This window comes from Tribolium castaneum, chromosome 1 (genome assembly GCF_031307605.1).
Source record: "Tribolium castaneum strain GA2 chromosome 1, icTriCast1.1, whole genome shotgun sequence".
NCBI classification, from domain to species: domain Eukaryota; kingdom Metazoa; phylum Arthropoda; class Insecta; order Coleoptera; family Tenebrionidae; genus Tribolium; species Tribolium castaneum.
This window is the reverse complement of record NC_087394.1, coordinates 20,192,365-20,220,347: the sequence shown is the minus strand read 5'-3', so window position 1 is coordinate 20,220,347 and position 27,983 is coordinate 20,192,365. Positions and strand designations below refer to the sequence as shown.

At 31.9% G+C, this 27,983-nt stretch overlaps 2 protein-coding genes across 2 annotated transcripts in view; one reads left to right on the top strand and one right to left on the bottom strand.

Annotated features, from left to right (window-relative positions):
- The first annotated feature begins 3 nt into the window (after positions 1–3).
- On the top strand, positions 4–4,807 carry Nhe1 (Na[+]/H[+] hydrogen exchanger 1). Its single transcript, XM_001807052.4, has 3 exons — positions 4–152; positions 210–2,070; positions 4,602–4,807. Exons 2-3 carry the CDS (start codon positions 277–279, stop codon positions 4,737–4,739), a joined length of 1,932 nt encoding a protein of 643 aa, XP_001807104.1. The 5' UTR covers positions 4–152; positions 210–276; the 3' UTR covers positions 4,740–4,807.
- Positions 4,808–5,199: 392 nt separating this feature from the next.
- The window catches only part of pip (pipe), a 41,842-nt gene continuing 19,058 nt past the window's right edge, over positions 5,200–27,983 (bottom strand). Inside the window, exons 2-7 of the mRNA XM_964566.4 lie at positions 26,097–26,233; positions 19,859–19,914; positions 10,958–11,235; positions 10,747–10,903; positions 8,574–8,853; positions 5,200–5,613 (exon numbers count right to left, since the gene is read on the bottom strand). Coding sequence (XP_969659.3) covers positions 5,441–5,613; positions 8,574–8,853; positions 10,747–10,903; positions 10,958–11,235; positions 19,859–19,914; positions 26,097–26,233 — 1,081 coding nt within the window. The 3' untranslated portion in view covers positions 5,200–5,440. The remainder of the gene's footprint in view (positions 5,614–8,573; positions 8,854–10,746; positions 10,904–10,957; positions 11,236–19,858; positions 19,915–26,096; positions 26,234–27,983) is intronic.

Sequence of the window (27,983 nt, the reverse complement as noted above, 5' to 3'; positions counted from 1 at the left end):
GAGCGACTACATTTTTCGCGCTTGCGAACAAAAATGTTTGAAGGACGTTCTCTAACCTTGTCGAAATGTCAGTGAAAATTACAATTACGAATGAGTCACTAGAAAAAATTAAAGTGAATCTGTGACAAACGATTACAAAAAGTGTTGGCACTGTAAGGAAATTAATTTCATATTGTGAGAATTGAACATTAACAACTATATTATTTCAGTAAGTTATTTACATCTGATATCATGTGAGGAGACAGCTTAGCAACCCAAATTCCTGGTCGTAAAGACATGCAAGTTCTTAAAATTGTGTATGTTTTATTGCTGAGCCAATGTGTCTCTTTGCAAGACTCACCAAATGTGACCCTCATCGATAATTCAACAGTGGTAAAATCCAACAACACACATGGAATTCTCACATCAACTACCCATTCACCGCTTGCAACTTCATCATCAAGCAAACCAACAACTGCTGGACATAACACTGCGCAAAGTAACCCCCCTTCCACCCCTGTTAAAAATGTCACGACTTCAAGTCACTCTCTCAAAAACACAACTTCTAATGCAACATTATCTGATCCGATACTTCCTGACAAAGGAGCAGCTGAAGATGAACATAACAGTTCAATGGCTATATTTTTTCTTCTGTGTGTTTTAGCACTGGGCATTTTACTTATTCATTTTATGCTTCAGACAGGTTTTCAGTATGTTCCTGAGAGCATAGTTATAGTTTTCCTTGGGGCATTAATTGGTCTAGCAATGAATACTTTATCTAACCGAAATATTAGTAATTGGCGGAAAGAGGAAGCCTTTTCACCTACGGCATTTTTCTTAGTTTTACTGCCACCAATTATTTTTGAATCAGGTTACAATTTACATAAGGGGAATTTCTTTCAAAATATAGGTTCGATTTTGGTCTTTGCAATATTCGGAACGACAATTTCGGCTTTTATAATTGGTTTTGGGATATATTTCTTGGGTTTAGCGGAAGTCGTTTATAAGCTGAGTTTTGTCGAGTCATTCGCTTTTGGTTCCTTAATTTCAGCTGTTGATCCTGTGGCAACTGTCGCTATATTCCACGCACTTAATGTTGATCCTGTACTTAATATGTTAGTGTTTGGGGAAAGTATTTTAAACGATGCGATTGCTATTGTTTTAACAACAGCAGCATTAGAGTCAAATAATCCGGTAATGTCAACAGGGGAAGCAATTGTGATGGGTATACAGCGGTTCTGTCTAATGTTCTTCGCTTCCGCTGGTATTGGGGTAATTTTTGCTCTTGTGAGTGCCCTATTTCTAAAACATGTCGATCTTAGAAAGAACCCTTCGTTGGAATTTGCTATGATGTTAGTGTTTACTTATGCACCTTATGTATTAGCAGAAGGAATTCATCTCAGTGGTATTATGGCCATACTGTTCTGTGGCATTGTAATGTCACATTACACCCACTTTAATCTATCCACAGTAACGCAAATTACGATGCAACAGACCCTCAGAACCTTAGCTTTCATCGCCGAAACTTGTGTGTTTGCATATTTAGGGTTGGCTCTGTTTAGTTTTAAACATCGAGTGGAGCCCGCTCTGATTACTTGGGGCATAATTTTGTGTCTCATTGGCCGCGCTTGTAATATTTTTCCACTGGCGATTCTAGTTAATCGATTTCGTGAACATCAAATTACCAAAAAAATGATGTTTATAATGTGGTTTAGTGGTCTTCGTGGTGCCATTTCTTACGCATTATCGCTTCATTTAAACTTTAGCGATGAAACGCGGCATGTTATTATTACCACAACATTGATTATTGTTTTGTTTACAACGCTATTTTTGGGGGGCTCTACTATGCCTTTGTTAAAGTTCATACAAGCAACGAAAAATCCGTCCAGGCGTCTTAAAAGACGCCGAAAAGATAGAGAAGTTACTTTAAGTAAAACTAGAGAATGGGGCCAAGCTCTAGACTCAGAGCACTTGTCTGAAACTACTGAAGGAGAAATGGAAGTGTCGTTCGTCTCAGATCGAATAAAGGGTTTTGTTAAATATGACTTGAAGTATTTCATCCCATTTTTTACTAGGAGATTTACACAACAGGTAAATATATATTTTTCATTGATAGATCTTAATCATTGGAGGCATTATCAACTTATTTAACATGATTTATGTTTTAATGGAAATTGAAAATATCGTTCGTTCTATACGAGCAGGTTCTTTAAAAAATAAACAAGATAATCTCTTTGTAAGAAGAAATCATGGCGTTACAACTGCCTCTCATCATAGAACCCTCTTACCACTGAACGGTATCAATCACAAAAAACTTGAGCGATATTTGAACATTTTTCACACATTTTCCACAAAATCAAAAATTAACTACTTTTTCGACTAATTTCTGTTCTAAATTTTCTCTTGAACTTTGCGTTACTGTTGTCATAAGCGATGTCACTACTATCATTTAGGAGGACAGTTTTTTTTAAGTTGCCAATGCCTTAATTATTTTCAAACAAAATAAAAAGGCAGTGCTTCCGCTACCGGCAACAGCGCCTATATCAGGCCTATATCATTTCTTACAGTTATCCTTCGTGTACCTACATATTGTACTCTATAAAATTGAGGCGTTTATCAATCAACAAATATTTTGTTTTTTTTTTTAGAAAGGACGTTTCAGACGTATTAGGTCAAAATATTTTGATAACAATTCGTAAATTGGACCTAAGGTCGTTTCAGTTTCTCGACCATGATTTGTTTTCTTTATGAATTTTATGAACGATCAAATCTCGGATATTCGTGTAATGCATAGTATTTTAACATTACAAACGTTTAGTCCAGCATCATGTGAAGTGTCTAAGGCCCGATTTCTAGTACGACTAAACTTCAGTTAAATTTTATCTCTTAGGCCCAGTTTCTGGAAACATATTTAACAGAGAGATAAATTTAAATCTCGGTTAAAACATATGAACGCCAATCAGATACGAACTACCGTAGCAACTAGCTGAGACATACAATTTATCTAACGTTTAATCGTTCCAGAAGTCAGGCCTTAGATGCTATGGTAGTGCGTATCTGATTGGCGTTGCTATGTTTTAACTGTGGTTAATCTTTCCGTTTAATATGTTTCCAGAAACTGGGTCTTAGTGAAATTTTTCCCGAAATTCAGCTAGGCATCATTCACCAATTGAATATTTCCACTCCCCATTTTTTCACTTGTTGAAATAGCATTTCTACAATGTAGGTTTTTTGTTTGGTGGTAAACACCATTTCGGAATAATTTTGATTAAGCAAGGAATCAGTTCTTAAAAAATCCTGATCTGTCAAGTTTTTACATGTGGCTAAAATTCCGCAGGCACGGCCTGTTCTAATTCAATTTATTTTCGATCTCATGATTCTTATGTTATAATCTACTATTATAGTACAGAGTGTTTACGAAGTTGAGGCGTTCCTTTTAACATGAGATACTACGCATTATTCTTAAGAGTTATAGCCTAAATCGTCTTAATAAAATGTATTTAATAACGGAGATAATTTTTAGTTTTTCTAAAAAGTCCGGTCCTGTCTAACTGCCGTTTTGAGATGAGCGCTTCCTCATTATTGTGGATACCAGATTTTCGATAATGTTCCTATTATTATTATTTTTTCATACTCTAAGTACACTTTGAATGCCGCAGCTGCATTCTCATAGCTTTGTTATCATTGTAATAGTGAGCCTCTTTGACAAATTAGATGACAATTGTATTGTATTAATTACGCCAATGATCTTTTGATTTTTTTGATCTGAACAGGGTCGGTTTCCATAATTTCAAAAAAAAGAAGTTATTGCGTCTTTGTTATCATCCACATTTTATAAAGGTGTTTTAGGCTAAAACTCTTAAGAACAATTAATGCTAGCACATCTTGAAAGGAACGCCTCAACATTGCGAGGCGAGGTTATGCAGTTGACAGTTGGTTCTGTGTAAGTAACCGACGCCGGTGGCAATCCCTCAATTTTTAGGGCACCGGAGGCAAAATAAAAGTTATAGAGAATTATTCTTCCTCATGTCGCTTAACGTTCTCCTTTAATTAAAAATGTTTACATTTGAGCATTTCTCACAATTTCTTCAGTTTATGTTACCAGCTTTCGTTTGAAATACAGGCTGTATCAGAAATACGTGATTTAATTTTAACAGGTAGCAGAGCTTAACAAATAAAACATCTTTTCTATTTGTAATTTTTTAATAAAAAATTCACATATTTACTTAAAATTTGGAAAAAGATAACATTCTGAAACGTGTTCACCCTTATGGGTACGAAAATAAAAGGGCCGAACTATTTGCGATGTGACAGAAACAGACAATTTAAAACAACAATGGAAATTGTTGCTATGAATAAAAACTAATTATTAAACACTGACCGGCTCGTTTTCACAAAAGAAAGGTGGAAAACTGAAAATTATAAATAAGAATTCTACAAAACACTATATAGAAAAGTTGTTATATTTAATAAGTTTTATTATGAAGTAAAATTAACACACGTATTTCTGACAAAAGCAAGTTTAAAAATGAAATAAAATTAGCTGAAATATTTTATTATCCAAGATATTGTAATTTTTTATAGAAAGTGTAAAATTACAATCATTTCTTTCATTATTGCAGGAACTGAAAGATTGCAAAAGCCAAATGACGGATTTAACAAATCAGTGGTACCAGGCAATAAGGATATCTCCTGACCAGTCTGATGAAGAAAATGTAACGATTACTCCTCGGTCAAGTATTTCAAGCATTATTCATTGAGTACTATAAAAAGATATGAAAACTGTGCTGTATTATAACTTATAACTAAATAAAATATGTGAAGTATACTTTTAGTAATGTTATACATATTGTGCTGTGATATTATGATAATTCTCTAAGAAACTTTTTTCTTCTTCGGGTCATTACGATAGGCTATTTGCGTATCGTAATGTCGAACGGAGTGCTATAATAATTACACCAATTACACTAAAAACCAGGGTAATTTAGTTGAATAATGTTGGCATTCTACTTTTTTGATAATTATTTGAGAGAACTGTCAGTGTCAATCGGCACCTATTTCAAGTGCATAATTTAATCAAATACGAACCTTTAAATCCCTGATTGTATAGTTGAAAGGGCAACGTTGATCGTAAATCCATGTTTGCTATCAAGTGACAAGAGTTGCTTTGTTCAATCCAAAATCACCAAGATAACTCAGAAATCTTAACTTAAAAAACTCTTAACGTGTTTAATGAAAATTTATTAGACAATAATGTAAATACTAAGTACAACGAACAACGTCAACTTGTCACACTGCCGAAAACTTTTACAATAATTATCACATCCCTTTTTCGTTCCATCTTCTTCCAATAACATTTCAAAGGTAACTTGATGAACTTTTCAGTTGAACTCCCCATAGATATGTATAGGTATGGATGAATATAAATAACATGCGTGAATGTGCTATCTTACAGAATTTTCTATGTTTTGTTATCCAGTTGTAAGGCTGAATATTGTTTGTGCAGTCTTTGTTTACAGAATTGATAAAATTCTATTTCTTTTGTAAAATTTTGTCTTACAATATTCTTAACGGTTTCACTAACAGGTGGTTTAAAAGCATTCTTGTTGATGGGATTGAATCTACTGATTTCATCTGAAAATTGCAAAATGATAAGATTAATTAAATTAATTGGAACATTTTCGAATTAAATATTTACAGGATGATCCAAACGAGTCATAAACGAGTAAGAGTATATCTCATTCTTTTTTTAAATCAATTGTCAATATCAAAAATTTTGACATTATGTTGGAACCCTGCGATATTGCCTGGACGACTAATTTTAAATGGAGTTTCCAACTTTGAAACAATTTGACAAATGATTTTAATTCCGAATGGACATTATTTGTATTATTTAAAAATTCAAACCATAGTTTCTCTACTGGTGTTAAAACGGTTTTACATTAAAGTCCGTTTATCTTTCGTTGAATTTTATGGTGTAACAGAGGTAATTAACTTTTTAGGATTTAAGCTATGAAGAAACCCCAGCCCCTCTGTTGTAAGTGTATTGTAAATTACCGGCGCGTGAGAGATCGGAACATCTGAATCAAATCTGATAGATTTCAGTATAATATCGATATGTTTTAATCATCCTGTATAACTTACATATATTAGATGAGTCTGCTAAAAGTATTTAGGTTGATTCAAAAGTGTCGGACCACCTTTTGGGTGGTGATAACCGATATCCAATTAAATTACAAATTCCTGTCACAAAAATTTGTTTAAGCCTTCTTTCATAAGATGTAGGTAGCTCTTTAAGGGTTAGATTTTTGAGTTAAGTTTTTGGGACGCCATGTTCATCATGTTTTTTTTTAATGTAAGTAGCGGAAATGATAGACCTTGCAACAACAAACAGATACACCTATTAAAAGAAGCACTATTTTATGACTTACGCTGTACAAAACATTTAATGTAATTACGGAACAAACAAATTCACTAATAAAGTAAATCCGACAACGTTGAACACAAACGAGCAACAACTAAGGCGGTTGTTAAGGAAAAAAAAAGATGGAAAATTAAGTTGCTTGGAAGAAAATTTGAATTCACGTCTTTTATCCGAATGTTGGTTCGACACTTTTGAATCACCCTTATCTCAAAAACTACACAGTCTCTCGGAAATCAGGATTAAAAATAATATCAAATACTAATAAAATTACAAATAATTTTAAATACCCATTTATTACAATTGTATGATTTCTAGTGACATTCTAAAACAAACGATGCTTAAATGATATATTGAGCAAAATAAAAAAACTTGTTTTCCCGAAAATACAGTTTTGTCCGTAATTGTGTTGCACACGTGGAGGGGGAAACTTCTTCCTCCACGATTGTACAGCATTTATACAGGTGTCTCAGCTAAGACTTTCGAGCTTAATATCTCATTTGTCAACGGATTGTTATGAAATTTAGAATGCACATATTTTAGGAGGTGGTCTTTCAATTAGGGGCAAAAAAATACCTCAAGTTAAAAAATAGTATTTTAAAACACATTTCTTTTATTTAAAATTTAGCCAAATTACCACTAGATCATTAAACCCCGAAAAATAAATGACCACACAAGAAATTAACCAAATCGTTCGGCTGATCCAAGAAAAAAATTAAATTTTGTTGTTAAAAACTTAATCCGAATTTGGTAGTAATTTGGGCAGTCACCCTTTGAAACAATTGATGAAGCAATGCTGTGCGGTAATTTGCGTGCCACTGGAAAAAACTGTACTGAAAAAAAAGTGTACGCGCTGTCTGAAAAGTAAAATTGTTTTAATTTGGTGAAATTACTTTAAAAACCAACAACAGGGGCTGAAATTTCTGTGTTGTTGAAAAAGGAATCAATATTCGCCTATGGAAAGTGTCGTTGGACTTCTTGTGAAATGTTATTTATGAAACTTAAAGTTCAAAGAATCGTCAATAATTTGAAGACACAGGAAGCGTACCTGAACTAAATCGAGTGAGGACAAAACACGTGACTGGAAACGAAACAATAGTTGGGGCTGTAATTTAAGTTTTTGAAGAGAATCCAATCAGCAGTGTATGAAACATTTCCAAAGTTCTGAATATTCAAGTGTCTAAAATTTTTCAGTTGTTGTTCAGTCTTTTAGTCCTTTTTGAAAGAATTAATGCATCCAGTACCAAAAATAAGTCAAAAATATTGTTTTTTAACTTTGTATGGGTGAGAGATAATTGTGAAATGTCCCTTGCGTGACAGTTACGTTTCTGCGAGTAGGATTGACCAAAATTCAATGGTAGTGCTCATTTGTCTCATAGAGATCTACGCTTTTGCATCTGTACCCACGTTTAACAGTTTGTTTCTCATTTTTCTCGCGAAACAGATGTTTTTTCACGAATAAGTATTTTCTGACAGCATTTTTCACTAAGCATAAATTTTCTAACAAAAGTCTTAAAATGCTTAACATTTTAAAAAGGCATGTAAAAATTACGTTTTTGAGACTTGAGTTGTTGCATTAATTGGATTTTAATCTTTATCTTCTAAAATATCTGCATTTTAAATTTCATAAAAATCCGTTGACAAATATCTGAGATATCAGGGTCGAAAGTGTTAGCTGAGACACCCTGTAGTACTTGAACCGTACAAATTGTGTTGTTACCTAGCAATAGTAATAAAACTAAACATAACCAATGGGGAATTTCGCTTGTTTTAGAATGACCTACTCGTAAGAAATATTATTTTTTGTGGCGACGTAATACCCGGTAATTAAATAATTAATTATAGTTATATAAATTGAAAAAAAAAAACTGAAAGAATTCGCATGGACAAAGAAAATATTTTAAGGTAATTAGTAGCAAACGATGAACTGTGATTATTAGTTTTTGAGACACAGTGAAAATATACTTATAGCAGACTCTGCTTTTACACCTCGGAACTTTTCTAGCGCCACTTCTTCCACATTTCGCCATTTTTTTTCATGTGAAATAGCCTAGCTTATTGTGTCTAAACAGTTGTATCTAACAGATTCTGCTTTTATAACATGAAGTCAAAAACCTAGTTGCCACGTTGCTTTTGTGGCGATAGAAGAGCCGAGGTTTAAACTTGTACTTACTCCAATATATCTCATATGCTCCTGTGAAAAATCTGGGTATGTATTTTTCTAGTACTGTTAAAGTTGTATTTAAATCTTCTAGGACTCCGACCACTGCGTAGTGTTGTTCAACAACTCTTTTTGCTCGCTCTAAGGCACCTGGTGTATTAAATGGCAAACATTCAGAATGATGGCCACAGAAAAACATAGATTGACGTCTGTGGTCTCCTATTCCTTCACGAGTTTCTCCCGTCAGATATTTGCATTCTCGATCACCGCTCAAAACGCAATGTTCAAAATCCTGGAAAACAAATAACTATAGTACAGCGGTTTTAATCTTACAATAGGTACTACGTAAAATGTAAGAAATTGAATAGTTAACTCACTTCAAATGTGAATACAACAGAACCGATAACTACATAATTTTTGAATTTTAGCTTAAACACAGTTAGGATACTGTATAACTATTAGGATTATATATAGGCTGATCCAGAGGTGCGTAATCGGTCTATCGGGTGTGTCAAAAAGGTCGGATAATCTTTTAAGCATAGCGGGAGAGTAGTTCAGAGATCACAAGTTTGAAGAATTTTTTTTGTGCAGACATCGTGTAGCCAGTAATTCTTTAAAAAGTAATTACCAAAGCGGCAACATTGTGCTATGTTACCTCAATAGCGGTAGTCGAAATTAGCATCAGATACAAATTTTTCCTTGGGAACCAGAATAGACAGATATTTTTACAACAACTAGGGAAAACTAAATTAGGATCAAAGCAATTTAATAAACAGTAAAATTAAAAACAAACAATGTATTTTATAATAAATGTTGAAATGTTCTGCCATTTGCTAATAAGCAGGCTTCGGCATGTTTTTGAACAGAATTTGTGGTACGTTCTAACATGTCCGGAGTAACTGAGTTAAAAGCTACAAAAACTCTTTCTAGCAAAGTGGCTAGATTTTCCGGCACTGGTGGAGTAAATACAATGTCTTTGATATGGCCCCATTAAAAAATCAACAGGATTTAAGTCTGGAGACCTAGCCGGCCAAGGAGAAGCACTGTCGCGGCCTAACCACCTATTTTCGTAATTTTTGTTAAGCCACCTTCGAACTGGTACAGCGTAATGAGGACCAGCACCGTCCATTTGTAGCCACATCTCTCTTCTGACTGCCAGAGGCACATCATCCAATAAATGATTTTCTAAATCATATTGCAAAAAAATTAAAAACTTATCACGTCCTAGTCGATCTGACAAAATATGAGGACCTATTAATTGGTTTCCTTTTCAACGAAAATTTGTGCTGACGTCCCGTTTCAAAATTCAAAAATGGATTATTTATTGCGTAATAATGGTGTTTGTGTCTATTAAAGATTCCGATGTTGGTAAATAAAGATTCATCCGTCCATAAAATTTTTCTTAAAAAGTCCACATCTTTATGAAGTATCCATTCAACAAAAGCCATTCTCCGTTCGTAATCTGCTGAGAATAAAGACTGGACTTTTGTATAATGATATGGATGTAGCTTTTCATCTCGCGTCACCCTATTAACTGTTTTAAACGGAATGTTTAACAGTCTACCAACTTGACAACTGATGCTTGGATTTAAGCAACCGCATCAATAATTGCTTCCTCTGTCTCAACAGTTCTTCTTACGCGAGGCCCTCCAGGATGTATTCCTTAATATTCCGAAACCGGAGTGCGATTTTCTCGAAGTCTCTGATCAAGTCGTCGAAAAACATTAATGCTTGATTGTCGTCGCTGGGGATATCGGATGCCATATTGTCTCAGCGCATCTAAAGCTTTTCCTTCACTTGCACCATAAACCAAGTACATGTCGCAGTAATCACTTGCCGAAAACATTATTGTTTTACAATAAATGATTTAAAATAATTAAAAAGTTTAACACATTTGTTTGACACTTTGCCAAAAAATACCTTCAAATTTGTTTCCATAGAAATATTACAATGTTGTCATATGCTACTGCACATTTGAAGCACTTTTGTCCACTAACTTTAACTTGATTAAAACCAAACTATTTCTTTAGATAGAACACAAATTTTCAATTAAATAATCTAATTCTATTGCGATCACGATTGTTAGACAAGGTTGCCACATATAATTTATTTTTTCTACTTTGGTTTCACAAATGTTCATTGTGATTCTGATTAGATTACTAGATTACGTTTGCGTATACATTACCTTTTTTAGCCATTTAGGATCTGGAAGAGGAATGTCAGGAAAGGCAATTTTTCTTTCAACGTAGTACCATGGAGCTCTTACATAATAATACCAAGAAATCACGCGTTCCACTGGGTCGCGTACGAGATTTATATAAATTGGTTCAGGAAATCCAAATCTGAAAAATAATAGCTTTTTTATTTAAAAATGTACCTAACTGCTATTTATTTACCTTGATATGTTGGTAAAGCAAACATGTTTGATATAAACTCCTGGAGGTTCATAACTAGACACCAGGGATGATAATACTGCTTGATCTTCTGGAGAGAGTCTAATTGTTTCCACTCTTTGCACCCTATCTTGATGAAAGCCAAAATTATTTCTTATACTTAATCGTCGTATTAATTCCATTAAAGTTTGGGAACCAACTTTTGGAACTCGATTGAAGAAAACAATGTTCTGCTGTGCTTTCAGGGTGTTATTTACTTGATATGGTTCCCACCTGGTAACCTGCAATATATAATTTATTATAATTTTTTTCTCGGTTTTTATAAAATAATATGTCCGTGAAAACTTATCGTCATTTTTGACGCTTTTTCTTTTTGAACAGCTATGGGTAAACCTGAAGTCAACGTGCATTTACTTTAGCTGATAATTAAGTTCCATTAAACAATCTGAGGAAGCATCAACAATCACCTAATAGCTTGGCTTTTTAAAAAATTGATACAACATGTTATCAAGTTCAGTGACAATAAGGTTATTTTAAAGTTTAAACCGATTTATTAAATACTTTGCACAAATTCGCAATTTTTCATAAATTGCTCATATGATGTTTGTATTAATAAAGCAACTGCCGCAAATCCCCTACATTTTGAAATTTTATTAAAACATAAAAAATTTGCTATATGAGCTTCGGAGGCACTTCTGTCCTTTGAAAGGATCATTATCGAATACATGGTGAGGACAGAACCTCGTATCTAGAAGTATAGAAACAAACTACACGTAAAGGCGCGTTTTCAAGGTCCATTTTAGTTATCCAACATGTGTGCTGCTTTAGTTTTACTTGATTTTTCTAAAGCATTTGACAACTCGCTGCTTTGTGCCAAACTTGTCTTCCTTGGATTTGATTATTTGTCAATAAACTTTTTTGTCAAATTTTTTTTTTATATTTATATTTGGATTTCCTTGGATTTGATTATTTATTAGTAAACTTTTTTGTTTGTTGTACAAAAATTTTTTTTCAAAAAATTTTCAATATAGGTTTTAGTTTTTCGATTGAGAAACTCTCGATATCTTGGCCATTTAAAGTCGGATCGAGGTGACTTGTACCAGTCGATTCCAAAATAGTTATTTGTGTATCAAGGCCGTAAAGATGATCTTTTTTGACCGAATCTGTTGTTTCAGATGATTCCATTTGTTACATTCAAGACTAGTCTCGTCTGAGGTTCCCCAAAGCTTGGTCCTGGGGCCTCTGTTATACTTATTATATACATTTGATATTTCAAATAGCATCAAATATTGTACTATTCATTCCTTTGCTGACGATACCCAGATCGAATTCAAATTTAACATTCACACCGTTGCTGCTGCTAAGGTCTACACAAACACAATGTCAAACTCAATCCAGATAAATGTTCTATATTACAATGGCGGTCCGCGGGTCTGTAAACCGGGGAGGCAAACGGAATACACCTACAGTCGATTATTTTTTTATAATGAACTGTCTAAGAGTCGTCAGGTCAGGTCAGGTCAGGTCACCTACAGTCGATTATTTTTTTATAATGAACTGTCTAAGAGTCGTCAGGTCAGGTCAGGTCAGGTCAGGTCAAGTAATTTTTTACTTAGCGAATTCGATTTCCAAATTTTTCAAGTTGTCTCCAATTTAAAACACGTACAACAACACATTTAGTTATTTTAGACCACCTTTAGACTAACGAATTAACGATTACCAATAACGTCCAATTTTCAAAAATGTCAAACCTAGTGGTCAAAATGTCAAATACAGAATACAACCAGTTCCAAGTAGTTAGACATGAACTTTTAGGGAGATATAGTCTAGTCTTTATCAGAATTTTGACACTGACAGTTGATTATATAAAAGAAATGAGCTATACATTAGATTCATATCTAATGATAAGAAATTTTTGAATATAAAAAATAACCAAAGATATGTTTTGTGTTGACAAAAAAAGTATTAGGTACATATTCGTATCTACAATTTTCTGTTCAAATGTTGATAATATGTACTTAAAAAAGAAATTAGCTCTTTAAAATTTCCTTTATTTAATGAAGATTCGCTTTCGTCATGTCTTCTAAGAGTCAGATTTTGGAAAGCCAAAAACATTATACCTACTATCAATTAATCTTTTAATTATATCTCGATTTATTCTATTTATTCTATTTGTTCGTTTCTCGCAACATCTATTGCTCTTGCTACAGTTATTTTGCCAAATAATTAGTTATAGTGGTTATTAAGTAGGTATAAGTAAAAAACTTTGTTGAAATCTTTGAATTAGCGTATTATTTTTTTTATTTATTTGGTTTCATAATCGGCATTTATATAAAGTTTTTGAACACCTGTGTAGTTAGCGCGTTAAGACTTATGCGGGCAAAATTATAAAATTTGTATTAAAATAAATAAAATATAACGACCCATAATAAAAAAATTAATAATTTGAATTTAGTAATGCAATTTAAAAAACTGTATCTACATTTTTGTTTGGGGAGGTAATTCCTCCTCTGCCTCCCCTAAGGAGCCACCACTGCTACATTATGTTTCAGCTCTAAATACGACCTACTAAATTACTAACAATACTACTAAAATACTACTAAGAAAATGTTTTCAATTATAATTATACTATAAATTCCTTGACAGTCAAAATCCTCCTAAAAAGTTAAAGGAATCATAAATATAAATGGGTGATGTGTCTATTAAACAAACCAAATATAAAAATTTGACAATGATTTTGATTTACGCTTCAAAAATCATGTTCACTTAATAATAAAGAGATGTTATTGTCGTTGGAGGATTCTTTGCCTAAATTACCACATAGTAAATCACAAACTACGGAAAAAAACTCTCTGAAACTTAAGTTCTTTCCGTAATTCAGTATTGTCTAAATGATTATTTTTCCTGTCTATATAGCAATTATAAAAAGCAAGAATAATACTTGTTGTAGATTTATATCCAAACTGCGTAAACATGATCAATTGATTACATATCCTCTAAGCTAAATGAGTTGCAATGGTTGAATCTCGATTTGTTATCCAAATATTAGTTAATTGTTAATGTTAACGTTGTTATTTTAACCACTTCTCCCTGCCTTTGTGATAAGCTATTATATAGGTACAATTTTTATAACATTAACTTACGTCATACTGATGTTCTGTTTATGCCTCGTTTCCCAACTAGTTAGTTTACAAGATCTTTAATCTTTACTGATGTCAAATTATATAATTCTGTACCTTTAGCACTTAGATCAAAATTAGTAAGTAATTTTAAGAAGCTTATTAAGGTATATATTTATTACCATCAATATAACACATAATACATAATTTTGTTTTTTGTTTATTGTTATTTGTATCCTAGTTTGAATTGACTAAAACGTGTTAACTTACCTTCATTTTATTTTTTTTAATTTTAATTTCAATGGAATGTATGTTTATTTTAGAAATTAAGTTTATTGTAACTGTTTCTGCTATGGTTAAGTGGAGTAGAAGCAGCTAGATTTTTTATTTTTATTTTTTTATTTTAAATGTGGGACAATGCCCCAATACCAAATACTGGATGGATGCAAAATAAAAAGGTAGATATGTTTTGTTGTTTAGGCTAGCAAACTTGAATTGCTATTAGTTGCTTTAGGTAGACTTCCGGCAATTGTGTACAAGAACATGTTTAAGTAATTTGCCTACAATTTTTACCGTATTTTGTTGACCTATTTTTTAAATCAGCTCTCTTAAAAAATAATATGTCTTTTTAGGATTTACTTAACACAGCAGTGTATACTAATTTAGTTAAAACACTTTCGAGGCTTGAATCTGTGAACTACGTAATGACCGGTACCGCGAGGTTTTAATTAATTTAGTTTACACGAAACCATTTTTTTTTTCAAATTTCAGAAAGAGGTTGGGTGCTCATTCTTATGTACTGAACCATTTTTAAAGTTTTTTGAGCCTATGAAATAGCCCACACGAAAAATGCGCACAAGAAAAAAGCCCATAGTCACACGAAAAAAACCCGCCCAGAAATAAGTTCACATAGAAATAAACTTACAATGAAAAAATCCTCCACAAAAAAACTCACATGAAAGAAGCCCACAAGAAAAAAGCTCACGGGAAAATTAATTCACTAAAAAAAAACATTCTCTGTAATCGTGGATAGATTTATATAAATTTATAATTATTCGTATAACAATAAAAATATTTTAATATTTTAGAATCAGTTTCTCCACACTCCCTTTCAAGAAAAGAGTAAATTAAAGACATTGGCAACTTAAAAAGGAACTTTGTCTTAAATGATGGTAGTGAAAACGTTTATTACAATAGTGGATTTAAATTTGAAATTATGACGTCGTAACCGCCTCTCAAGCATTTGGTCCAATACTAAGATCAAATGGTTTTTGACTTTTAGTGGCACTGTTAGAGTTTATCAAAATTTCTCAGATGTTTCGCGAAGTTCAAAACAGAAATTAGTCAAAAAAGTAGTTATATTTTGATTTTGTAGGAGATGTGTAAAAAATGTAAAATCTGTCAAGTTTTTGGTGACTAAGAGGGGTACTAACGGTTCAGTGATAAGAGGATTTCATAATGAGAGGCGGTTGTTACGTCACGATTTCTTCCTTTCGAAGTGATTATCTCGCTTACTTTTCATCGCAGAAAATTTTGAAAAGAACGTAATGTTATAGAACAAACGATATTTTCGTCGTTATTTTCATTTTCCGTTAAAACATAAAACAGGTAAAATAAGTTGGCAATGCCTTTAAGATAATCAAAAGCGTAACCGGGCAATTTTTTTTAAGACAAAGACACCTCAATTTGATTTGTTGTAATTTTTTTAAATCTTATTTACAAATTTAAAATTTTGGAAAATTGATTACAGCTTTTCGACATATTGCTTAAAGCTAGACTGCATTTGTCTCTGCATCTCTCTGCATTTGTCATATCGAAAATGCAGTTTTTCCCAAGAATGTTTTGGTCCTAAATTTTACAAAATTTCGCTCAAAAAATATAACGTTAAACGATAAAACGTTTACAATTGCATCACCCCACAAATATATATTACAATCGACTCATTTGAGTTTTTCTTTTATTTAAGAATATGTAAGTTTTCGAGAAAATTGCTGCGATATTAGAATTGCTTTACTCGGTAATAGCAAACACAGATTATGCTCTAATAATGATCATTTTAACAGAATTTTGATAATTGATGCAATTTCTGTAAGAAAGCGAAAATAAACTATTGCTTAGAATCGTGAAGAAGAGTGTAGCTAATAAAAAAGTGTGCTAATAAGACGATTCCGCAGGTCTTGGAATGTTGAAAAAGTAATAACCGCAAACTCTTAGCTGTTTCAAAATTATGTAAACGCTAACATCGCATTTTCTCTCAAAATTAGTTCTTATAAATTATTTATACACTTCACAAAATTAATAGCTAATGTAATTTATACTTTCAATTTTACATTTTTATCAACCTTATTTAAAAAAAAATTTGGTAAAATGCGACGTTGGCGTTTACATATTTTGGAAACAGGTAATACAGTGTATTAGGGAATGGTTTGGCAAAAATTCAAAGTGAGATGGAGAATGGAAAGACACACCGATTAAGCAAAATTTATGTAAAATGCATAGTTTTCCCAAAAATTCGTTCTGAAATTAAAGTCCCAAATTTTGAGAACCGCTGAGCTATAATTGTAAAAATTAGCGTAAATTTTAATATTCTTATCAAAATAGCAGAGGTAAATTAACTTCTTGGTCCATTACGTTAATCTTCAATTTTTGTTATTAAGTTTTACGAAAAAAAATATTTCTTTGCGTCGACCGGGATTCGAACGGGATTTGAAAATTTTTTAAATCGCCTATGCGCCACCATTGTTTAATGAAAAAAATAACTTCTTTCCATAAGCCACACAGTGGTCCTCAACAAATGGGTTAATAACAATTTCTGAAGAAAGTTTACACTTTTTCGAAAAATGATATAAGGGTTTTTAACTCGTCAGATCATGACAAATTCACATACGAAATATTGCTATACCATTCCCTAACACTCAGAGTTATCAGAAGTGAACAACGTGACATTTAGATAAAAGTACCTAATGCAATAGAATCAAGAACGGTAAGGAAATTTTACCGATCGAAGACAATTGTTATTATTGTTTGACATCGGTAATCCTTAAAGTTTGTAGTGCTCATCCCGTTTTTTGCACGATCCTTTCATTTTTTTAAAGATTTATTAAATAATGTCAAAATAATTGCCAAAACAGCAGGTTATGTTTACCGGTTGCTACGTCCAAAGCGTCGTCAATAGTTATTTAGCTAACGAATTTGGAAAGTGCAATTTCCCACATGAGCACTTTGATGCATTAAGTGTGAATGTGGGAATTGCTTTCCAAACAAGTTAGGTGTACAATATTTTTCATAACAAATCTCTCAAAAAAATTATAATAATATTTGTTATAACTTGGTGTTTTCTTGCTAATGGGTTGATAACAGGATAAACAATCAAAAATTTAACAAGAACTGTCACTTATCGTAAAAAAATAACCGTTTCCATCTCAACAATAGCGATACCAACCTATTAAATGTCCTAATCATTGTTGCAAAGTAAAAAAAATCGCAGTACGGGACAGACCGTTTCTACAGTCGATTTTTTTAAAATCAACTGTCATACAGCCGTCGGGTTGGCATTATCATGAATAGTATTTTTTTTTGAATTTTTCAAGTTGTCTCCAATTTAAAACACGTACAACAACACATTTAGTTATTTTAGTCCACCTTTAGACTAACCCATTAACGATTAACACTAACGTCCAATTTTCAAAAATGTCAAATCTAGTGGTCAAAATGTCAAATACAGAATACAACCAGTTTCAAGAATAGTTGGACATGAACTTTTAGGGTGACATAGTCTGGTCTGTATCACAATTTTGACACTGACAGTTGATTATATAAAAAAATGAACTATAGCTATCTAAACGCTATGAGTTCAAAAATTACTTACCGATGCCTTGGACATAGCAACTTGTAAACACGTACTGTTTTGGAAACAGGCGTGGTAAACAATCAAATAGAGCTTAAGCGTGCAAAAAATATTTATAGTATATTTTTTGAGTAAACAAAAAAGTATCGGTATGCGTTAACAACTCCCTACTAACGTGTATATCGTGAATTTGAAAAAGATGCTAAAAATGATTTTTTCAATAAGTTATGAAAGTATGAATAGGACAAAAATCAGTTTACTAATGAATTGGAACTAAAGGGAAAACGTAATAGCTTATTCTTTCTCTTTTTGATATGTGTGTATTTTATCTGTGAGCTTTTTTCTACGTGAGTTTTTATCCGTGTGGGCTTTTTTCGGTGTTGGTTTCTTTTCATGTGAGCTTTTTTCTTTGTGGGCATTATTCTGTATGGACTTTTTCCGTGTGGCCTTTTTTCTACGTGGGTTTTTTGTGGGCATTTTTCTGTGTGAGCTTTTTTTCTCTTTGGGTTTTTTCTTGTGGGTTTTTGTTTGTGGATTTTTTCGTGAGTTTTTTCCCTGTGCGCATTTTTCGTGTCGGTTTTTCTGGTCACCAACTAAAATTACTTTCAAATACTTTTTTTAATAGGATACTTTAAATTTTATGGCATTTTTGGACGTAGCCTTTAACAGCTTCTTTTGCGGACGTAGCTTCAAAGACACGAGTTAACAGAGAAAAACCGCTTTTATCAACTGCGCAAGTCTAGAACTAAAAATCCCACATCGAGTCCGACGGTTGATTTTGATCTAAACTTGTACGTTTTGGTAAATTCTGCTTAGTTTTTGAAATAATTAGATTTTTTTGACGAAAACTATCTTGTTTTAGTTTATTACACAACAAGTGAGAATCATTGAGAAGTAGGACTTTCACTACTTTAACGGGGAAAGTTTAAACTTAAATCTGTACCACTTGTTTAGCACATAGCAATTAGGAACATAAACAAATTAAGAAGTTTGTTAAAAGTCGAATAACTTGAAAAAGTTAAATGGAACATCTTAGTTTTTGTTTTTGTTTTTCAGTCTATTAAATTAATATTGTTAACTTAAAAACATAATGTTTCAAATGTATGAAGTTAATAATTAAAAAGATATTTGACTTTAAAAGAAAATAATTTTACTTTTCGACCACTGAAACAATGGTTAATAATTTTTTCCATGTTTTAAGGATAATACCTTTTGCATGAGAGAATAGACATTTAACTGTCTTTAGGGAGACAATTATTTTAAAACTCTATAAGATGCGAAAATAAAATATAGGAGTCTAAAATCTTTAAGTTATTTTTCATTTTTTTATCTTTTTGACTGCAGTTGGCTAAAAAATTATACTTTAAGAGTCGGTTTATGGAAGCGTCATTAAGATTTAATTCAAAATTAAACTAATTCGAATTAAGTTGCCATTTAAAATGAATTGACAAATGTCATGTTAATTGCGATTAAAATTCAATTGCAATTAAAATGTTCTGTAAACCGGCTTTTAAAATGTAAACTGTCTTCTTTAAAATGGTGAAAGTCCTACTTTTCTACGATTCTTAGTTTCTATGTAATACCAACTTTTTTGAAAAATCGTGTTTTTGTTAAAAAAATTAAATTATTTGAAAAACTAAACACAATCGACCAGTACCAATTTGGCTTAAATAAATCAGTGTTAAAAACTGTATCCAAAAATGTAAAAAATATAAGGTGAACCTTTAAAAAAAAGTTAATTTCGGAAACATCCATATACGGCTTTCGAGAAAAAAGATTAATTTTCTACACTTAAAGGTTAATAATGCACTTTTCTTAACTTGCTGTGACATTCTGTATAAACTTCAAAATTTTTCTGTCTCCATCCTGACAATAGCGGATCAGAAGTGTGTTTTTCAAAATACTGTATCAATTAAAACAAAACACAATTATCCATACCTCTTTGGAGGTCTGCAAAATCTTGATCGTAGCTCGTATTTCTTCAGCACCAGTTTCTGTAATTAAACAAAAAAAAAGAGGTGAAGGTTATTTTTTCTCTCTCTCTTAATGTGTTATTACTTGCATGGAGAGGTAATGTAAAAGGCTTTGCAAAAAACGGGTAACTCATTTTTAGATAATAGTTATTAGATAATAGTTATTTATTGTATAACGATCTTACAATGTGTTTTATCCGCGCAAAGGTTACGAAGTTCGAGTGTTTAATTAGGCGGATAAAACACATGTAGGTAAGACCCGTATACAATACAACGGTTTATCCACAGCCAGACAATAGCGCGTATTCTGTAACTTTTTTAACGGACTGTTATAATTTAACACTCGTAAAAATCGCAAATCTAAGAATTTTATTGGGTATTCCTAAAGCAACAACAATTAACTGCCTTTAAATTTCAACTGTTTCATTACAGAATACGCGCTAATGTAGACTAAATCACTAAAAGTGACGTTTGCCAAATTAGTTTTTGAAATAGAAATACTACATTAGTTGTAGCTTTGTTTACAGTAAATTTGTTCCCAACGTCAAATAAAGAAAAAGCCAACCATATTTTCTCTTTTAATATAAAGGTAAATGTAAGAAACGCAGTTTAATTTCGTTACAGGTCTTCTGGTGTTTTCATAAGACCTATAGGCATCCTATAGGTTTTATTAATATCATTATACGTCTCCTAGTAGCAATATTATGACCTAAAAATTAACCTAAAAAACTGGCTGTGAATAAAATAATTTTGTATTCCAGTATCATCTTTTGACTCTTAAATAACAACACTACAAGAAACCCACTTTTTGTATAAAATTAGATAATGTAGTTACTTATGATTTTTCACCATTTGCGTTTTAGATGGAATAACATACAGCTGTATTTTTTAATAGAAATCATAGTAGGATATACAGGGCGTTCCGTCTAATCCCCACATTAGAAGTATGGGTAGTTCTAATAATGAGTCATCTGAAAATTTGTATACAATTATCATCTCTTAGGTCCTGTTCAATGAAGATTTTCAAGGTAGTGACACTTCCAGTTATACCGGAAGTAGCTATTAACTTCTTTATTTTAAATAGAAAGGTATACTTTTTAATGCGCTTTTGGAAATATCGTTTAGCTCATTTGAAAGAGAACGCCTAGATCTTTCCTTTAGCTTTTCGTATTTCTAAAAAATAATAACAAACCCAAAATGTTTAAAGTTAAGTTTTCAGAACTTTAAGCACCCATAACTCAATTTTTTTTAATGAAAAGTTTTATTTCATTAAATCGTAGAGAATTTAATTCTGCATAGATCTGTATAAGCATTCCCTATACTTATGTTTAGTAGTTTTCAATAACTTTTTGTTAGGATTAAGAAATTCATTATACCATAGGACTTTTTTAATAAGTTGCCATGAAATCGAGAGAGAAAAAATGTGTTAAATTAAGGTTTTTTAAACCAACATTTAATGAATTTATTTTGTTTTCACAAGACGGATATCATAATTTTGAACAGAGTTTGTCGTTTGTTTAATCAAAAACGTTTTTATGGCGATTCTATGCAAAAATAGTTGTAATTAGTAAAAAATTTTCTACAATATCAAAAAACCATCATATCGTGAAAATTATCATAAGTAAGTATAGGGAATGCTAATACAGATCAATGCAGAAAAATTCTTCTCCACCTAGCTAAATAAAAATTGAGACATCCTATTTGAAAAAATTAAGTTATGTGTACTTGAAATTGTCCAAATTTAACCTTAAAATTTTTGAGTTTATTAACTTCTTTTCCAATTTTGAACTCACTGGAGAATAGATATAGGTCTCTCTCTTAATTCTCCAAATATGATTTCAAAATCTCTAAAACTAAGAGAGTTACCAATTTTTTAAATGACAGGTGTAAATCCAATTTTTTTTTAAAATCTTAAATATCTCGAAAACGGTTAAGCTTAGGGATAGGGAAAGCTGATAAAATCGGTCTTAAAATAACTCAGTTAATCCAAAAACGCAGTGAAAAACATGGTTTTACATTTAAAATAAGGGTCGTGGTCGAATTGGTTCCCGATAATCTCTATAAGTATAATTCTCTAAAAAGTGATGGTCGAATTGGTTCCCGGGTGATGGTCGAATTGGCTCCCACATGAGCAGGTAGATAAAGAGGATTAAGCCACATAATGTTAATATTTTAGATTTAAAGCTGGTAGAAATGTTCAAATAATTATTTTCTTGTCCCAAAATCTAACAACAAATTTTATTTATTCATGGCTAACTGGTTATTAAAAAAAAGGAGAATGTTATTTTTAAAGCCCAATGCTTTCCTCTAAATTTCGTAAAATGTTTCGTCAAATAATGACTATTAAGACACCTCACATGATGACATTGCGTTCGTTGATATGTCTATTAATACTACCAAAGCATCAAAATGGAGACAAATTACAAATACAATTTTAACATTTTTCGACATAGTATCCATTACGTTCTATGCGCCTTCTGCATCGTTTTGGAAGTGATTGAATATTCGAAGAAATATTTATTTAAAACGTTATTTATTATTATTTATTTTAAACGTTAAAATACGATTTGTTTTTGAACGGTTTGGAACTTGTGAATTTATTTATACACTTACAAATGTCATTCCTGTTATCATAATACTTGAATCTGTTTACCTGACCTACCTGACTGACGGGAACAAATTCGACCATCCCCGGGAACCAATTCGACTCGTCCCAAAATAAGAAAGTTGATAGCCACTTCAGGTATAACCGGAGTGCCGCCTTCTTGAAAATACTTTTTGTACTCATAACGTTTAGATAGCTAAGTGACTGTTCTTGTCAAATTTTTAATTGTTTGCCCTGTTACCTTGTGTTACTATCACTGAGCAGAACTCAACGGATTATGGCTGAGTTCCAACTTTCAAATAATTATCTTTATTAGAACTTTCAATACTTCTAATGTGGAGTTTAGACGAAACAGACGGTATTATAGTGAGATTGTATATGCCGGTGACATCACAAAATTTAACTTTTTTCGCACGCTAGATAGCGCTATATATCCCATTTCAGTTCATAGTAGAATTGCAACAGTGTATTTGAATTTTTCGGAGTGAAAAATAAAGCACAAATTGAGAGTTTCTGTAAAAGAAAACAATTCTGTGTTAAACTAAATCCCAGCGACACGTTTTGAGCTAAGAAAACCTACAAAAAACCCTCAATTCAAAATTCAAATGTGCTGTTGCAAAATTCTACTACGAACTGACATGGGATATAGGATATAGGCGACTAATCAAGCTCTTTGAGTATACAGGGTGAGTCTGAATTCCATCATACTCTGTAAACTGGAAAGTCGTCAGACTATTTTGTACAATCACAAAAATTCCATTTTGAGCGATGCGTCCATATGAAGACAAAAAACCGATGTAAATTTTAAGCCCAAAAGATGAGTACGCCACTAGTAACTACATTTAAAAGAACAGAAATAAAAAACTTATCGCGTCCAACGCAAAATAGGTGCAAAAACTTGTGTTATAGCCGGTGCGCTGTACTACGTGCAGATTAGTTTGTTGTTAGTTCGGCTTTCTTTTGTGTGTCACTGGATCATTATTATGAAAAATTAAACAAATCCTGAAATGACCGATATGATTCTGTGTTACGGAAGAGCAGATGGACTTTGTGAACAGTTTTTATAATTGTAAGTAGAAAGAGTATTGTTTATTTAGAGTTTTTGCTTCACTTGTCGTTTCACTTTTATTTAAACTGTTTTTGCGTTATTTAATTCACTGTCAGATAGTAGTTCCTCTCTTTTTAAAGCGTTTTGCAGCTATTCATGATTTGTTTTATCAGAAGCATCGCGTTAGGGATGGTATTAAGGGAAATTTGATTTAACGCGTTTGCAATTTTGAACTACCTTTCCGATGTACATATATCGAAGACATTCCAGTAAACTCTCACCAATTTTGGATAAATTTCTGTTGACAATAAGCCTTTCAAATGAAAGAATTATGGTGAAATTCTCCATTTTATCCATTGTTCAAAAAACAGACATGCACCTTTACTTTAAAAAATGCTCAAAAAAAACTATGTTTCAGATTAAGACTTGAGGGATGTTATTGTGACACATGATGACTTGCTCCCGCTTCCGCATAAAAGTTTTATTGATAACAATGTTAATTTTGTACTAGGCCGAGAATTTCTAACCTTGCACTCGTAAAGGCAAGAGGAGTGAGGGGCAAGAGGCTAACTCCTTGTCCAGTGGCGGCTCGTAGACAAGAGGCAGAAAATGAAAAAATATTACAATTTTCATAAATAATTTATGTATTGGCGTTTAAAAAGGGTAGTCTTAGTGGGTCTTAGTTAAAAGTGACGTGCCGTCAAAATTATAATATTCGAAAATATTCAGTATCAAAGTGGAAGATCAGAATCCGTTACGACGCTACTGGTATGTTTCCATATTCAGGTTAACACGTGTAGTTTCTTATTTACCGATGAAAAACCTCTTGTGGATTCTTTTTACTGTATACAGGCTGCTCAAAACCTGGCGCACCAACTCAGTGGTCCGTTGTTAAGAAGCATGCGTAAATTACGGGAAAAATCTTAAAGAAATTCCTAAAGTCATATTTTAAAAACTTATTTTGTTAACTTCTTTAGTTCACATTATTTTTTAGTGTTTTTGTTTCACACTAAGTAATCCTTCCCTAACAAAACGATGAAAAATTATTTTTAAATTACTATCAGACTTTAGCAGTTTTTTTAAATTAAAAAAATTAAAATTTATTAAAAAATCACAATTTGTAGATGTGCCAACACTGTTAATGGTTTTCTAGGAAACCGTTTAAAAAAAGATTTATTTTTATTGTTGATCCATTTTTTAATTCTATTGAAATTACGATAGTTAGACAATATGACCACATATCGTTTATTTAAAATTCAATATTTATCAATGAGTTTAATACAAAGGAATTTTTTACTATTTTTATCTTTATGTGTAATACTCTACTACACACCATTGAACTGGTGCGCCGGTTTTTGAGCACCCGGTATTTCGCAACAACCAAATCTTACCTATTTTCAAGTAGATTTACGCCCAAAATTCACAATTTTTCCCTTTAATCACAATTAAAGTCAAGCTGAAGTTTGACGAATATTAACGAAATACTTTGAATGAACTAATCAGAAGAGTTCCTACGAGTCAAATTCGCATACCATGCGTCACTTCCCTTGCCCCACTTGCACATGCTGGCTTCACAACAAATCTCACTATGCCCCTATAAATATCTATAATCTATGCTATGCCCAGTCTATCCAATACAGGCTGTCCCAGAACCCGCGCTCCAGAAAAAAAGAAAGAAATCGTCATAAGAAAACGAATAAATAATCGTAATGACAAAATTTTCTTGAAGGGTGTTCAAGAAAAGAACGTTTTAATTCGACCAATCAGAGCCTTTTAAACCATCCAGGTTATTCCTCATAATTGTTGCTAGGTTGCATGTTTTACTAGCTTTATTACCTTTACAATAAACTGGTCGACTATGATATTTTTGAGAAATGTCAGCAAACGTCATTGTGAAAATTTTAATAGCACTTTAGTATTGCTATCGGGGTCAACCGTACTCTGGCGGGGATTATGTGGAAATATTGATAGCATAATGGACATAGTGCTACTAGTCTTAGAGAGGCAGCCACCGATAATTCTACAGCGCCATTTAGAGTGATTGGCCGCCTTCTTTTAAACTACAGCGCCATTTATCATGCGAAAAAAGTTGAATTTTGTGATGTCACCGTCATATACAGGGTCTATTAGAAATTCGTGTGTTAATTTTAACAGGTAATAGAGCTCAACAAATAAAACATTTTTTTTATTTGTAATTTTTCAATAAATCTTTTACTTAAAATTCAGAATAGATAACAAAAAGGATACTTTGTACAAAAGAAAGGAGGAAAACAGAAAAAATAACAATTAAGAATTTTGCAAAATGTTACAGAGAAAAGTTGTTGTATTTGATGAATTTTATTACGTGGTAAAATTAACACACGTATTTCTGATACACCCTCTATATCCTACTTATGATATTTTAAAAGAGCTTATTTCTTTGACGTGTAATGTACAGATTCCTATACATATAAAAAAGTGTGGTCAAAAATGCTGTGAAATTTTTATAGTCATACAATTTACATAATACTGAACATAATTATTAATTATTACCTGCATCCGTTCACTTACCTAGTTCATCACCAGTTGCAATATCTTCCGGCTGAAGTTTCACTTCCATTTCTTTTAATTTAGAATGTAAATCTCTTGTGTGCATAAAAAGAAACAATGTTGCTGATATTGCAATAAAAGCAACCAGCTCACTTGTTCTGAAACAAATAAACCATAATTTCAAAACGTGGTCAAGATTTGTGAAAATTTTATGAACATAGGCATATCTTGTATAAATTGTTACCCAGGTCTAATCAAATAATAAGTAATAATGAATTAATAGTTATTTATATCCCAAAGGAATTATGAGGGTTACAATGGTTTTTTTATAATCAATAATTCCCATGTAAGATAAAATAGTAAGGACTGTTTTTAAAAGAGTGTAGGATTTCATTTATAGACTGATTCTATATTAAAGTATAAGTGGATATTGAGGTCTTTAAAATACGCCCGACGTTTCGAGCACTACGGCTTAGCTGGAGTGCTTGAAATAGAATAAGGGTTCGTTTACAGAAAGCGAAATTAAGATTTAATTCAAAGTTAAACTAATTCGAATTAAGTTGCCATTTAAAATGCATTGAAATCGCGATTAAAATTTAATTGCAATTAAAATGTACTGCAAACCGGCTCTAAGTGTTATAAAGACCAGTTATCTACAAATACTTTACTTTATTTTTTTATTGGTACACTTTGAAATCATAAATACTTATATTAATACTACAAAAATTGGAAACAATCAGTATACCTTTCCTTGTCATGGAATTAATTGTCATTATAATAAAAAATCATTAAAACGTTGGCATTTATACTTACTAAAACTTACTAAAACTACATTTTGTGGGTTATTGTTGTTGCCATGGGCACTTTAAAAAACACGCGTTTTTTAGACCAGTTATCTACAAATACTTTACGTTATTTTTTTATTGGTACACTTTGAAATCATAAATACTTATATTAATACTACAAAAATTGGAAACAATCAGTATACCTTTCCTTGTCATGGAATTGATTGTCATTATAATAAAAAATCATTAAAACGTTGGCATTTATACTTACTAAAACTTACTAAAACTACGTTTTGTGGGTTATTGTTGTTGCCATGGGCAGTTTAAAAAACACGCGTTTTTTAAAGTTGGATTCATTCACGCTGCTGCTTGCTAATTAAATAAGCAAAATAGGTTACCAATAAAAAATAATTTTATTTCTTACTAAATTAAATTTTTAACAAAAATATATACTTTTTTTTAATTTTTGGCATTCTTGGCAGTACTGTTAATTTTTTATAAAATATTTGTCGCTTTATTGAAATGGGTTAAAAAAGTAAAACCTTAGACCATTTGCAAAAAAACGAAACTGTTCTGTTTTGGTTCCGACAAAGTCTGAAACAATGTAGGTATATGTACATTGCAAAATATAAATTTGTAAGCCTATGATATGGTAGACATTTTCTGGACTTACAGAGCTTGAGTGATTGAACCGAACATACGACGAATAGCCAGAATGATAAGTCTAGTTAAATGTGTGGACGGCTAACACAAAGTTATGGTCGTCCGCACGAATGTGCGGATGGCTAACACAAAGTTACCACGGCCTTTTTCAAAAACAGCAGAGATCGATTTTTGAAGTCAAAGATGCAAATCCAAAAAATTTCAAAAAACCTAAAGTATTTCTAAAATGTCTAAATTTATGTATAGGGAAAGCTGAACCTTTTTAAAATAACTATCGGAAGTACCGCCAGGTTGAAAATAAGTATTTACTTTCGTTGTTCAGGATTATGGTTCCTTACAAATTATCAAATGACTGTAATTATTAGAACTCCCAATACTTTTAATGTGGGGTTTAGACGGAACAGCCTGTTACCTATTATAGCTAAGACCCTGAGAGAGATATTTTTTTATGCGAGTTGAA